This window comes from Alexandromys fortis, unplaced genomic scaffold, assembly GCF_014885135.2.
Source record: "Alexandromys fortis isolate MF-2015 unplaced genomic scaffold, M_Fortis_MF-2015_v1.1 scaffold_5, whole genome shotgun sequence".
Taxonomy (NCBI): domain Eukaryota; kingdom Metazoa; phylum Chordata; class Mammalia; order Rodentia; family Cricetidae; genus Alexandromys; species Alexandromys fortis.
Genome location: NW_026067924.1, coordinates 26,919,848 through 26,934,065, shown reverse-complemented (window position 1 = coordinate 26,934,065; position 14,218 = coordinate 26,919,848). Strand labels below are relative to the sequence as shown.

At 39.8% G+C, this 14,218-nt stretch overlaps 2 protein-coding genes across 2 annotated transcripts in view; one reads left to right on the top strand and one right to left on the bottom strand.

Moving 5' to 3' along the window:
* Wdr37 (WD repeat domain 37) overlaps positions 1-5,153 on the bottom strand; it is a 68,180-nt gene extending 63,027 nt beyond the window's left edge. The window contains exons 1-2 of the mRNA XM_050142317.1: positions 5,023-5,153; positions 334-454 (exon numbers count right to left, since the gene is read on the bottom strand). The gene's annotated coding sequence lies outside the window, so the exon portion shown is untranslated. The remainder of the gene's footprint in view (positions 1-333; positions 455-5,022) is intronic.
* A 174-nt stretch (positions 5,154-5,327) lies between these two features.
* Positions 5,328-13,852, top strand: Idi1 (isopentenyl-diphosphate delta isomerase 1). Its single transcript, XM_050142320.1, has 5 exons — positions 5,328-5,470; positions 7,482-7,654; positions 8,364-8,456; positions 8,823-8,953; positions 11,807-13,852. The coding sequence occupies exons 1-5, from the start codon at positions 5,337-5,339 to the stop codon at positions 12,122-12,124; spliced, it is 849 nt and encodes a 282-aa protein (XP_049998277.1). The 5' UTR covers positions 5,328-5,336; the 3' UTR covers positions 12,125-13,852.
* The last annotated feature ends 366 nt before the right edge of the window (positions 13,853-14,218 follow it).

The following is a 14,218-nucleotide window of genomic DNA, read 5'->3' as shown; positions in this document are numbered from 1 at the left end:
CTCTCTCTCTCTCTCTCTCTCTCTCTCTCTCTCTCTCTCTCTCTCTCTCTCTCACACACACACACACACACACACACACACACACACACACACACTGCGTGGTTTTTCCCCTCTTCCTAAAGGATTCCAAATATTCAAAGAGAATCAACCATCCCGGTGGCTCAGGTCTGTAGCCACACTACTCAGAAACTTGAGATGGGAGGATCCCAGGTTCCCTACATGTCTGAGCTATACAGTGAGTTGAAGGCAAGCCTGAGTACGTGAGAACCTGTCTCAAAGTTTATAAAAGTGGAAATAAAGAGCTGGATATGTAGTCCAGTGATACATGCTCACCTGACATGCATGAGGTCTCAGGCATGATCTTCAACCATGGGTCCAGCTCCTCGGACTCTACTCGTTGAATATTTCTCAAACTGAGTGTGCTAATTAGCTTTCCATTGCTGTGATCATATACCTGAGTAAACAGAAGATGAAGTATTACTTTTAGTTGATCATTTCATAAGTTTCAGTCCATAAGGCTGTATTGACTCGAGCCTGTGGGGACAGAAAGGCACTCATCATGATGGAAATGGCATGAGAGGAAAACTGATCACCTTACTGAAACCAGGAAGACCACGGGCAGAAGAAAGATCTTTGGGAATGTGTTCCCAGTGGCCTAGTTCCTCCAACTACGCTCTAGTCTGAAAATTTCTATTATCTCCTAACATATTCCTTCAGTTGTCAGTGAACTAAGGGGGTTAATCCACTGATAAAATCATAATGGTTATGACCTCATGACCCCAGGCTCAACCTCTGAGTCCTGCTGTGTTGCTACACTGGGGACCAAGCCTTCAACACATGACCTTTGAGGGACATTTTCTATCCAAGCCATGAGCAATAAGAAAAAAGAATTTCCATATATTTATGTTTCTTTCTTTTTTTGTTTATTTCTTAAGATTTTAAAAATTCAGTTTATTGCTTGAATTATTCTACCACTTTGTTTCTTGCCTCATCATAATACTTAAAATACACAAAACTGCTTGCAAAACTACTTAACAATGTAATAATGTAATAGTTGAAGAAAACCTCTGAAATCATGCCAAAGGTTCAATATGTACAATGCAATCATATGTAATTAGGAAAAAAGCAATTATTTAATTTCTAAATTCCTATATTGTTCATCTCGGTTTATGTTTTGAACCTTGTACTCACATTCTTGGTACTGTTGGTTGGACCAGAAAAGGATTCAGATACAAAGGTAGATATATGAGTCTAAATCGAGCAATCCATAACAACGGCCAATTCAAAAAGAGGGCAAGACTTTCCAAATTAGTCCTCTGGAAAGTTTAGTTAAAACAGAGGGCATCTACCAACTGAGTCTAGGCTAAGTATCTGAAAAGCTGAAGAATTCCCAGGAAGGAGACTGTAGCCATGAAGTACTGAAAAACTCAAAGGCTAGTAATCCAGTTAAAAGTTAGGAACTATTGCTGAGTTTCCCTGAAATATTAGAGGCTAGCAATATCTTTCTTCTCTTCCAACCTTCAAAAACAACACACAGCTAAAGGACCTATCTGTTCATGGAAACTTTTACTTCCCTTCTGTCTTTACAACCCTTTTCTCCTTTTCTAGTGGTGTTCTGTTCAAATAAAAACAAGCATGGCACATTAAAATATTTCAAGCTAGGCATAGTGACGCAAGCCTGAAACCACAGCAGTTAGGGAGCCCAGGTACAAAGGTTGTAATTTCAAGATCAGCCTAGGGCTACAGCACATTTCAGACACTTTGCTCAACACTACTAGTTCAAAGCGAGCCTGAGACTACATGATATTTCAGGCACTGACTGTCCTTGCAATAGAGAAAGCACCATTAGTACAAGGCTAATCTGGATTACTTATATATTTTCAGTTTAGCAAGACCTTGTTGTCTTCAAAAACTCCAGTCACAGGTCATGTTAGGTTTTTGGGAAAATGCTCCCTTTTAAAAGAAAATTTAACTTTTATATGAAAGAGTGTTTCCCTGCATTTATATATATGCATCACACGTGTGCCTGGTGTTAGTGGCGCCTACGTGTCAGGTCCCCAGAACTACAGTTACAAATGGTTATGTGCCATGTGGGTGCTGGGAACTGAATCCAGATCCAGTGCGGAAGAGCAGCCAGTTCTTCATGGCTAAGCCATTTCTCTAGTGTGCCTCCCTCCCCATCTTGATGGGAAAAGCTGCAAGGTCGTCTAGTTCACAGAGTCTTCTGATAGAAAAAAAAAAAAAAAAACTCTGCTTAAACCATTTCAAACAGCTGTATCTGGAATAATGCCTACAGGAGCCATGCTACAGGAGTAATAATTCAGCAGTGCACAGCTTCTGCTGTGAAGCTTCCTCATAGTGCCCATGGAGTAGTCAAAGTGACTGGCTACTTGGCTAGTTGACTGGCAGTCCTTTGTTCAAAGAATTCTAAGCACCAGAGAGGGGGTATCTGTTAATTAGGCAACAACCCTCACTTCCCATTTCAGCTAATATAAAAGAAAAAACATAAAAAGGAATATTTACAGTAAAAAAAATGGCTTATTATCGCCATTATCAGTGACTTAATAATATTTAGACGTGTTTTAACAAGGCTTCATTCCCGTCCTAGACCCACAGAGAAAGGTGCCTAATGTGTCTCAAGATTATTGGTATACATCTGTGGCAGCAAGATCAGATTTCTGATTTTGCCTGACATGCTGAAAAATGCACTGATGTTAAAGAGCATGAAAATTAAGAACCAAGGCTCTGGAGCTGGCAGAGGGAAAGCTGCTATCCTGAAGGCCCAAGTGGCTGCAAGAGGACGAGGACTTGGAATGGGGCATGGAAACATCTTCCAGAAGCGAAGATAACTTTCTCTGTTGAAGAGAACTTTGTCCTTAACTCTGTTAGGTTATTGGGGGGGGGGGGGTTACATGTGCATATGTCGTAGGTTTTCTTTTGCTATTTCTCTTTGTACCAGAGAAACTGTTAAGCTTAATAAAATTGGTTGTTTTGTGAAGAAAAAAAAAAGATTATTGGTGATATTAATGTGATTGCATGGTATAATGAAATAAAAATAATGAAATGTACCAACATTTGGAAGACTTGCTTAATTCAGTAACCAATTTTCCAAACGACCAATGCATATTACGAAATCATGCATAGGAAATATGTATTTAAGTTTACAACTAAAATCAGTGAATTCTAAAGTATCAGTATGAAATGTTCTCTTAAATTTCAAATTCTTGAACCAGGTCTAGTGGTAAATGCCTGTAATCCCAGCACTAGGAAGGTGAACTCTGGAAGTTTCTGGCCAGTCTGATCTACAGAGTTCCAGGGCAGTCAGAGCTACAGTGAGATCCTGCCTCAAAAAGAAAGAAAGAAAGAAAGAAAGAAAGAAAGAAAGAAAGAAAGAAAGAAAGAAAGAAAGAAAGAAAGAAAGAAGAAAGAAAGAGAAAAGAGTGAGTTCCAGATTTCAAAATGGGAAATAACTATTACCAAAAAAAAAAAAAAAAAAAAAAAGGAAAGTCAGCACGTGTGCTTATCAAAAAATAACCAGGACTGGAAAATGGCTCAGTCGTAAAATGCTTGCCATTCAAATACAAGGATCTCAATCTGGATCCCCAGAATCCACATAAAAACTGGGCCTGGAAGTGTACTTATATCCTATAGTTTGTCACGTAAAACGTTCTTCATATATTTTAGCGGATACAACACATACAGCTCTGTGTCCAGAGTATCTAGAGACCAACAAGTTTGAGAACTGTGCTTTGCACTGCTTAGCTGGCAAATTCAAGATAATTAAATTCCACTGGCATTGGGCCGGGAAGAGGGTTGGGCAAAGTGTGAAAGCATTAAAAAATTGAGCTCAGATCCCCAGCACCCATGCATAAAACCAGGCATTATCAGTGTGTCTATAATCCCAAACGGCGAAGCAGAGCATGAGGAGTGGCTAGCTATCCAATCTCAACGGGCAATGAGCTCCAATTTCAAAGAGATATTCTCTCTTAAAAAAAAAAAAAGATTGGGGGCTGGAGAGATGGCTCAGTGGTTAAGAGCATTGCCTGCTCTTCCAAAGGTCCTGAGTTCCATTCCCAGCAACCACATGGTGGCTCACAACCATTTGTAGTGACGTCTGGTGCCCTCTTCTGGTCGGCAGACATACAAACAGAATATTGTATACATAATAAATAAATAAATATAAAAAAAATAAGATTGGAGGGGCTAGCGAGATGGCTCCGTGGGTCAAGGCATCTACCCCCCAAGCCTGAATGAAGACCTGAGCTTGTTACTAAGGACCCGCGTGGTGAAAGGAGAAAAATAACTGACTCTCTTAGCTGTCCTCTAACCTCCCCCAGAACATTGTGGTACACCACACACTCACACAAAATAAACAAATCTATAATTCTTAAAATGTTTACTCAAAAAAAAAAAAAGCGAGAGGAAGGCATCATGTACCTGAACATATTACATACACTACACAAAAATTAAATGATTTGATGTAATAAACGAACTTTTTCCCAATTACATATCTCATAATTATTAAACACTTACACAAACCTCATATAACCTGTAGTGAAAGACTGTGAACATATGACCTTGCTTTCCTAAATTTATTAAGAATGGATTGTCACAGGATAGTTTAATGACTATCAATTAATCCAGTACAAACTTTGCTGAACAATTTATTCCGCATTGCAAAGCAGCTTGGGAATTATTGCTGCTGCAAATGTACAAACTTTTCTTTCTGGAATAGCAAGCATATTGGGGAGGTAGGGGTAAATCTTCCAAACTAACATATTAACAATGATTTCTTGATTCTTATTAATTTTCATCAAGTCCCACTAGAGTTTCATTCCGCCCTCTAGGTCTGATTTTAAAAAACAGAATATCGGATTGGGCAGGACCCCAAGGTTCCCTCTCACAAGGAGGAAAAGCTGAGACGTTCCTGTGTAAAGAACTGCACCCGCCAGGGCTCCTGTCTCAAGGCGTCTGACATCATCACGCACACACACCCGAGCAGCGTCTGGGACACGCCCTGACCTTGCCGCCAGCTGATTGGCGAGCCCGGGGCATGATCGACGGTGCCAATGGTTGGCAATCGATTGGGTTGCACCATCCTCAAGACGTCTTCCCGGTAAAAAAGCTTTCCTTCCACGAGGCAGCCAGGCGTGCTGGACGTTCCAGCTGTGCACCAGGAACCGCCTACACCCTCGACCGCGGCCCAGTTCCGCAGCCACTTCTCGAAACCTCCGGAGAGTTTTTCGGAGCCAAGCGCCAGGGAGGTGGTGCCACCGAGCGCAAGCCTGGCGCGGCCGTGGACGTCAGGCTTACACTAGTGGCAATTGGCTGAGGCTATGTGGCGCGGACGAGTGCTGGCGCAAGTGATTGGACGTGCCTTTAGGGGGCGGGGCCTGGAGGCGGGGCTTGCTGCGAAGAGCGTTGAAATAAGGCGCACAGGACTTCACAGCGTGTCTAGCTGCAATCTCTGGTAAGTGTGACTTCGGTGAAGGATGGAGCGAGGGGACCAGGAGGGGCTGGGTGGCAGGATGAGGCTGAGGTGACTCGGTTTCCCACCTCTGCGCCGTGGTGGACCTGAGTTCTGGCCGCCTGGTACGGTTGCCTCAGTTTAGGCTTTGATCCACTTGGGCGGGGATGGGTGGTCTATTGTGTCCCAGTGGCAGTGCGTGGGTCCACCGGCTTTCCGTGGAGATGCCCTGAGGAGCGATCCAATAGTCCAAGAAACACTGCGGTTCATAGCCCTTGGGAAGCTGAGTTAGAAAAAGGGAGCTGACTTAACTTGAGAAAATGTAGTCTTTGCTTCAGTTTGGAGCACCTCACCCCTCTTCTTCCAGTACTGAATAAATAGGTCAATTCCTAAGCTGTGTTCTTCTATTTGAGGGACTTGCAGGTGTTGTAGTTGGTAAGTAGCCATGTGGGTTTTTATCTTTTTCTTGAGTTCGATGGTGTGTATTTTTCTTATCTTTAAATGAATAATTTTATTCTGTAATCATGGAGTTGATTCTTAATATCCCGGCATTATGAGTTAAAGACGTTGTTCAAAAAGTTTAGTAATTCCACAAGAATGAAATCTACTTTAGGATTTTAAATTAGCCTATGAACATCGTAAATATACCCTGTGAGTTCAAGTCCATTTTTACTTGTTACAGTGCTTGTCCTTTTAATGTAATAATTAACCTCCTTTCTGTTTATTTAGTATTTGATATTTAGCCTCATTGTCATCAGTGATATTCCCCTTTCCCCCAGTTAGTTTATTCTGTACTGTATTTAGTTTTAGAAAGTTATATTAGGTAGCCATTCAGTGGTATGTTTCAACTCCAGTAATCTATATATTTGAAATTAGAGAACATGGACTCTTCAAAATAGTGTGGGAAAACTTATTTAAAAAAAAAAACTGGGGAAGATATGTAAGGTACACTTATAAACATTAGAAAAATTAGAAACTTCTGGATAGAGAGGTGCAAAATATGTTAAAATACAGAAATATTTAAAATACCAAAATACTTAAGGAGTTAGAGCTCAGAAAATTAAGTGTCTACACTAAGGTCAGGATGTTTGAACTATAACCTAATATGTTACAAATATTTTTCTGGAGAAAAATTTTGTGACATGGGGATTAAGTGAGACTTAGATTTTAGTGTCCATAAATTGAAGACTAATTAGAACATAGCTGCACTTAATTTCACATTGTCTAGTTTAGGCGTTGCCTAGTTCTTGCACTTAGAAAGGCAGAATTGACACTCTATTAATTCACCGTTTTTTTTTTTTTTAAATGCCAGGAACTACTCTAAGGCATCCACTTGAATATAGTGAATAAAATTTTTGCCTCTTCATCAAAAATATCATCTATATATTGCCTTAGGAGAACTGCCAAAATAGTTGCATTTTTTAACTATGAGCCCAGGTTGAAAATTGGATAAAATCTTACTGGGACATTGTCTATAGGATTGTGAATTGGAATTTGAAAACTGGATTTTAATGAACATTGATGTGTAGTGTTCTTTAGCAGCTGTATTGAGGAAGTGAATGGCAAAAGTAATTGGGCAGACCGTGGGAACATATAATGAAGAATCCAGAGACTGTTATGGAAAAATAGAACGAAACGTTAGGTTGGAGCCAGATCACACATGGGAAAATATGTAAAGAGAAATGCTCCAAGGGAGAAGAGTTGACTTTCCAATGCTCCAAAAGGCATCTGCTCAGTAATTTGCACAGAACACTGAGTTGCCATGTTAGAGCAACTGTCATAGAATGCTAGTTGTGATTGTAGGAGAAATGAGAGTCAAGGTAGGGGCGAGTGTTTGGCCAGTGGTATCCTTGGAGAAGCCCAAGGACGATGGAATGGTGAGGTGGCAGATGGGAACAGTAGGCATAATTGTAAGCGTAATGCCTGAACTAGTTCCTCAGCTCGACTCTAGATATTCTTAACTACATATATGCCATTTAGAAAACGCTAATATGATGATCTTTCTTAATGTCAGTGTTTTAGGTCAGATCGGACATTCTCTCACAATGCCTGAAATAAATACCAGCCATCTCGATGAAAAACAGGTTCAACTTCTGGCAGAGATGTGTATTCTTATTGATGAAAATGACAATAAAATTGGGGCTGACACCAAGAAAAATTGTCACCTGAATGAAAACATTGACAAAGGTACTGTTTTAAAATAGTCTTTCTTATAAAGTGATTTGTCTAGACTTTTCCAGTTAGCTGAGAAAAATATTAGGATAAAAGGAATGTTTTCCCCTTTGGGGCTGGGGAGGTTCTCACTGTGTAGCTCTGGCTGGCTACTCTGCAGAAATCTGCCTCCCGAGTGCTGAGAGATCCATTTCTTAATGATACTTTACATTTCATTCCAGCTAAGCAGTGTAGTGATAAAACCTGCCTTGCTACCTCTCCTGTAATATTTCTTTCCACTTTGTGTATCTTACTAAACTGCTTGAGAATTATTCTGGGCACATAGAGAAGAAATAGACTATTAACAGACTACTCAAGCCTCTTTTTCTGAAGACTAGAGAGAGAAGTAGATGTTGAAGGGAAACATGAACCTACACACACACACACACACACACACACCACACCACACCACACCACACCACACTCACAGCAGGAAACTAAATGACCTGGGTTAGCCATTACCAAAAGCGTTTGGCCTGCCTCAAACCTGCCGCCACTGCCATTCCTTTCACTTGGTGACCAGGTCTTACTGGTGTGCTGGAACTATTCTCCATAACGGCTGTAGAGAAATTCCTGTTAATAACAGAACTGTCAGCAAATTCCTAGTCATATTCTCATCTGCAAGAGGGAAAACTGGACAAATAATGGGCATTTTCTAACCAGTCATACTTCTTTTTGCTTTTAGGATTATTACATCGAGCTTTTAGTGTCTTCTTATTTAATACTGAAAATAAGCTCTTGTTACAGCAGAGATCAGATGCTAAAATTACCTTTCCAGGTCAGTATATTCAATGCACAAGCTAGATTCTACTGGGAACTATATTAATCTGATTGGACTTCTTAGTGCCAAGGTCCAAAAGGAATAGCTTGGTAAATGGCTTCATTTATATTTTACTTTAATAAGCTTATCCAATGAGTATAACCTTAATATCTGAATTATCTCTATGTTTTCATCTTCTTGGTTTTAAGAAAGCATTAAAACTTATCGATAACTGTCTTTTAGAAAATAATATAGAAGAAAAACAAACAAACAAAGAAAATAATCTAGGTAGCCCATTGTAACTGACTTAAAACTGTTTATGTGACTACTTATCAGACCTAATTTGAAGAGAAGTTCATCTTGGTTCATATTACTATTTTCCAGGTTGTTTCACCAATAGTTGCTGTAGTCATCCCTTAAATAATCCAGGGGAGCTTGAAGAAAACAACGCCATCGGTGTGAAACGAGCCGCACAGAGGCGCTTGAAAGAGGAACTGGGCATCCCCTTACAAGAGGTAATCAGTCTGTCAGAGAGCTTGCGGCCTAAGTCTAAATCACTCTTTCAGTACTGTCTGATATCCAAAAAGAAATTTTCAGCAAGGCTTTGAGTAGAACCCAGAGTTTTGTACATTCCTGACAAGTACACTTCCGCTAAGTTACAGTTCCAGGCCAAGAATTTTGTTTTGAGACAGAGTTTCACTATGTAGCCCAATCCTCCTGCCTCAGTCTCCCAAATTGCTGTGCTTACAGTAGTACAGGTCTGTGCTTTATAGCTTCCTAATTTATAGAATTAGCCCTTCAATAAGGAATGTTAGAATATTATATTATGTGCATTTTATTGTTTTTTGTTGTTTTGTTTTTGTTTTTTGAGACAGGGTTTCTCTGTAGCTTTGGAGCCTGTCCTGGAACTGTCTCTGTAGTCCAGGATGGCCTCGAACTCACAAAGATCCACATGCCTCTGCCTCCGGAGTGCTGGGATTTAAGGTGTGTACACCACCGCCTGACTTGTTTTGTTTTTGTTGAGACAGTGTCTTGCTATATAGCTCATCCTGGTTTCCAACAAACAATATGCTTGTTTTTGCCTCCTAAATGGCATACCTTCCAAATTCAGCCAAATTTTTGTTTCTCTTTCTTAAAAAATACCTTTTTATTTTATGGTTTGCCTACACTGATGTACCCCACATATGTGCCTAGTGCCCAAGGAGACCAGAAAGCGGGTGTTAGAGCCCCAGGAACTGGAGTGGCAAATGGCTTTGAGCCCCATGTGGATGCTGGAACTGAACCTGGGTTCTGGAATAGTAGGTGGTACTCCTAACTGCTGATCCATCTCTCCAGCCTCTTTTTAAAACTTTTTAAATATCTATTTTTATTTTATGTCTGTTTTTCTTTTTTTTATTTTATTTTTTTTATTAAAAAAAAATTCCTGCCTCCTCCCATTTTCCTCCCCCTCCTCCCGCTCCTCTCCCCCTCCCCCCACTTCTCTCCCCTTCCCTCTCCAGTCCAAAGAGCAGTCAGGGTTCCCTGCCCTGTGGAAAGTCCAAGGTCCTCTCCCCTCCATCCAGGTCTAGGAAGGTGATCATCCAAACTGGCTAGGCTCCCACAAAGCCAGAACATGAAGTAGGAACAAAACCCCATGCCATTGTCCTTGCCTTCTCATCAGCCCTCATTGTCCGCCATGTTCAGAGAGTCCGGTTTTATCCCATGCTTTTTCAGTCACAGTCCAGCTGGCCTTGGTGAGCTCCCAATAGATCAGCCCCACTGTCTCAGTGGATGGGTGCACCTCTCGTGGTCCTGACTTCCATGCTCATGTTCTGTCTCTGTTTTTCTTGCATGTCTTGTGTGCCATGTGCACATAGTATGGAGGAAGCCAAAAAAGGGAGTTCAGTTCCTTGGAACTAGAGTTAAGGCTAATTGTTAGCTGCCATGTTGGTGCTAGGACTCAAACCTTAGTCCTGTGGAGAAACAAGCCAGTACTCTTACTGCTGAGCTATCTCTCCAGCCTCCGTCTTTCTGAGATGTGATGGATCTCATGTAGCTGAAGATCTTGATGATCGCCTGCCTTTATTTTCCTAGTGCTGAGAATACAAGTATGCACCTTGCGTAGTTTATGTGGTGCTGAGGATGAAACCCAGCTCTTCATCCACGCTTGGCAAGTCACTGAGCTAAATCGTAGTACTCAGGAGGCAGAGGTAGGTTTTCTGAGTTTCAGGCCAAACTTATCTGCATAGCAAGTTCTGAGCTAGCCAGGGCTACTTGGAGGGACTTTGCCTCAAAAGAAAAAAATAAATAAATAAAATAAAGTGTGTGTGTGTGTATAATTTAAGGGAACAATTCAAAGGAAGGAAAAGGTTGTTTCAATTCACTTAGATTTGTGGTTCATGTTCCTAAGGATATATACAAGGCAGCATTCATCTCTGATTTGCTCAATTATAATAGACTGGTATATCAATATTGAGCAAAACTAGGACTGTGATTTTAAGAAACCAAAATTTAGGGCTAGCTATCCTGGCGCTCACTGTGTAGACCACGCTATCCTTGAACTCTCAGAGATTTGCCTATTTCAACTGCCAGCCAGCATGCTGGGACTAAAGATGCATACCACCATGCCTTACTGAATTGTTCTCTGAAAATTAAGACAAAGTGTCTCACATCTATTGAAACAAAAAAATGGTTTTTTTGTAATAGCAACTTTAAAATATGAATGCATTCTATTTTGAGAAACTATTCTATATTGAGTAACATTCTAGTTTGAGTAACTATTTTTTAATACTTAGAAAAAATTGACTTATGTTTAGTCTGGAGAATAAAAAATTTAGACACTCAAAATAGTAATAATTTTTCATATATCATCAATAGGAGAATAATACTTTAAAAGCTCTGATTATAAAACTACACTGCGGCTATCCAACATGTTGTTAAAGGGCTGGAGAGATGGCTCAGCACTTAAGAGCACTGGCTGCCTTCCAGAGGACCCGTGTTTAGTACTCTACACCAACACGGCAGCTTACAATCCTCTAACTCCAGTTCTAAGGGATCCGTTGTTCTCTTCTCGTCTCCCGGGAACCACAGTGGCGCACAGACACACATGGAGGCAAGACACTCATACACAAAAATAATTTAAAAGACAAAGACATTCTTGAGATGTGTTGGTTTTAGGTTATCCTTTGTCATTAGTTTATCTTTTAATATTTTGAAACAGTGTCTCACTGTGTATCCCTGGCTAGCTTGGCATTCACTATGTAGACCAAACTGGCCTCAAACTCAGAAACACCCACCTCTGCCTCCTGAGTACCGGGATTAAAGACATGCACCACTATGCCTGACCTCATTGGTAGTATTATTAATTGAGTTTTCTTTTTATGTTGTAGGTTGATCCAAAGGAAATGCATTATCTAACACGAATTTACTACAAGGCCCAGTCTGATGGTATATGGGGTGAACATGAAATTGATTATATTTTGTTTCTGAGGAAGAATGTAACACTGAATCCAGATCCCAATGAGATTAAAAGCTATTGCTATGTATCAAAGGAAGAACTCAAAGAAATGATGAAGAAAGCAGACAATGGTGAAATTAAGTTAACTCCATGGTTTAAAATTATTGCAGACACTTTTCTCTTTAAATGGTGGGATAACTTAAACCATTTGAGTCAGTTTGTTGACCATGAGAAAATACATAGAATGTAAATGTGTAAATGAGTTGAAAATTTTTCTACCTTGTAAGAATGTTTTTTTGTTTTGTTTTCTTTTGAACTGGGCTCCCTTGTATAATACATAGGTGTTTTACAACCAGAATTTGTTTGAGAAAAAAGCCCAATTGACTTTCAGTTTTGTAGTATGTGTGTATGCACTGCTGTTTATAAGAGATATGAGAGGTTATTGCAAAATTATGCCATAAATAACACTTAATTTAGCCTGTTCAAATACATGACTATGATAAAGAAATAAGTACAACTCTTCATTTTTTACATTTTCACAAACATTTTCAGAACACTTTGCTATTCCTAAGTGTTTTTATACCATTAAATTTTATCATAGGCCAGAAAAATGAGCAAAAGAGATTACTTAGTTGTTTCAAAACAGCACTGATAGATTAAATGGTCAAGGCTGGGGATACACTCAGTGGTACCATGATTGCCTTGCAGGCATGAGGTCATGGGTTGTTGAGTTCCTAGTCCTTAAAACAATTATAACTCTAATAACAGGCAGAGCAGAGTCAAGGGGGAGTAAATGGTATCCAGTCATCCCTCCTAATCTCAGGACTCCCTTCAAAACTAAAGTTCTGGAAGTTCGAGTCTTGTACAATATGATGTTGTATTTGATGTATTCACACGTCACCTCATCTCTGGGTGGGCTGTAGCACTGGCCACAGTGTAAATGCTAACATGTATGGTTGTTATACTATGCTCTGTGATCAGTGCACATCAAATTTAATATACAATTGGTTTGAACCCTTGGATGCTTGGCCCACAGTTTTGAAAGGCCTTTTCTATATGCTAATTCCTGTCATTTTGGGGTGATTTTATGCTTTAACCGTCCTGAAATTATTTTATTGCTTAAAGTTAATTATTTTTTAGTGGTGATGGTAACTGGTTAATTCTTTTAAATAGTTATTTACCATTTAACAAAATTCGTTCATCATTAGGGTGGAAGATAGTTACAAGGTGGGAGCGAGTTCTTTAACAGGAGTTGAGAAGACTCTTAGCACCACCAGCACTGGGCTTGGATAATCTTGTTATAGGGATCTGACCTGGGTGGGATGTTTAGTAGCATATCTGCACCCTTACACTCAATAGCATTTAGCACCGCTTTGCTAAGACAACAGAAAAAATGGGGAGGGGGGTGAGTTTTGAGACAGGGTCTCTCTGTGTAGCCCTGGTTTTTCTAGACTCACTCTGTAGACCAGGCTAGCTTTGGAACTCAGGATGCACCTGCCTCTGTCTCCCAAGTGCTAGTATTAAAGACCTGCACCATCATGCCCAGCAACAACCAGAATTTCAGTGGATAATACCAAGTGTCCGATAGGAGCAGAGACACCACTGGTAGAGAACCACTTACTGTTCTGTAGGCAGGGCTTACTTGAGAGGTGGAAAAAGGAGGGAATAGCTGTGAGTAAGGTGACAAGGAATAGATAGATGTTATAAGCATATATTATATTGAGATTTTGATGTTATAGGACAGGCATATGTTGAGATTGTGTCTTGATTGATGTACTGTTTAAAACTTGCCATTGGTGTGTCAAATTTGAGATCTTAAGACAACTTTAGACTTAAGTGCTGTATAATAATACTTTTTGCTTACAAAAACTTTATAAATTTTAATTTCTGGATAACTCAGGACAATTGATTTATCTTTGAAGATACAGCTATGTAGCAAATTTTTATTGAAAATTAAAAATAAATTATTTTAATTTTGTCTGGTTTGTTAATGTCTGGATATAATAGGTTAGTCTGCATATTTTATCTTAAAATGATAAATGCTGTGTACCTTAAACGTATTTAAAGTAACTTCTAACTTTATTTTATACGAATTGGGGACTGACTACATATAGTTAGTGTCTCAGTAGCTTTATATATCTAGTGGCTGTCACACTGAACAGTGGTCTTAGACTGCAACCTGGGACTGTGTAAAGGCAAGTGTTGGAGCGTGCTGTGCTGCTTAGGATGTGTGTATAAATATTCCGACCCAGTGAATTTCTGGGCAACCCCAACGTCTTTTAAAATAAGGAATTATATATATAATATTACCTAAGTAAACAGGAAGTGCATTGTAAGCAACTTC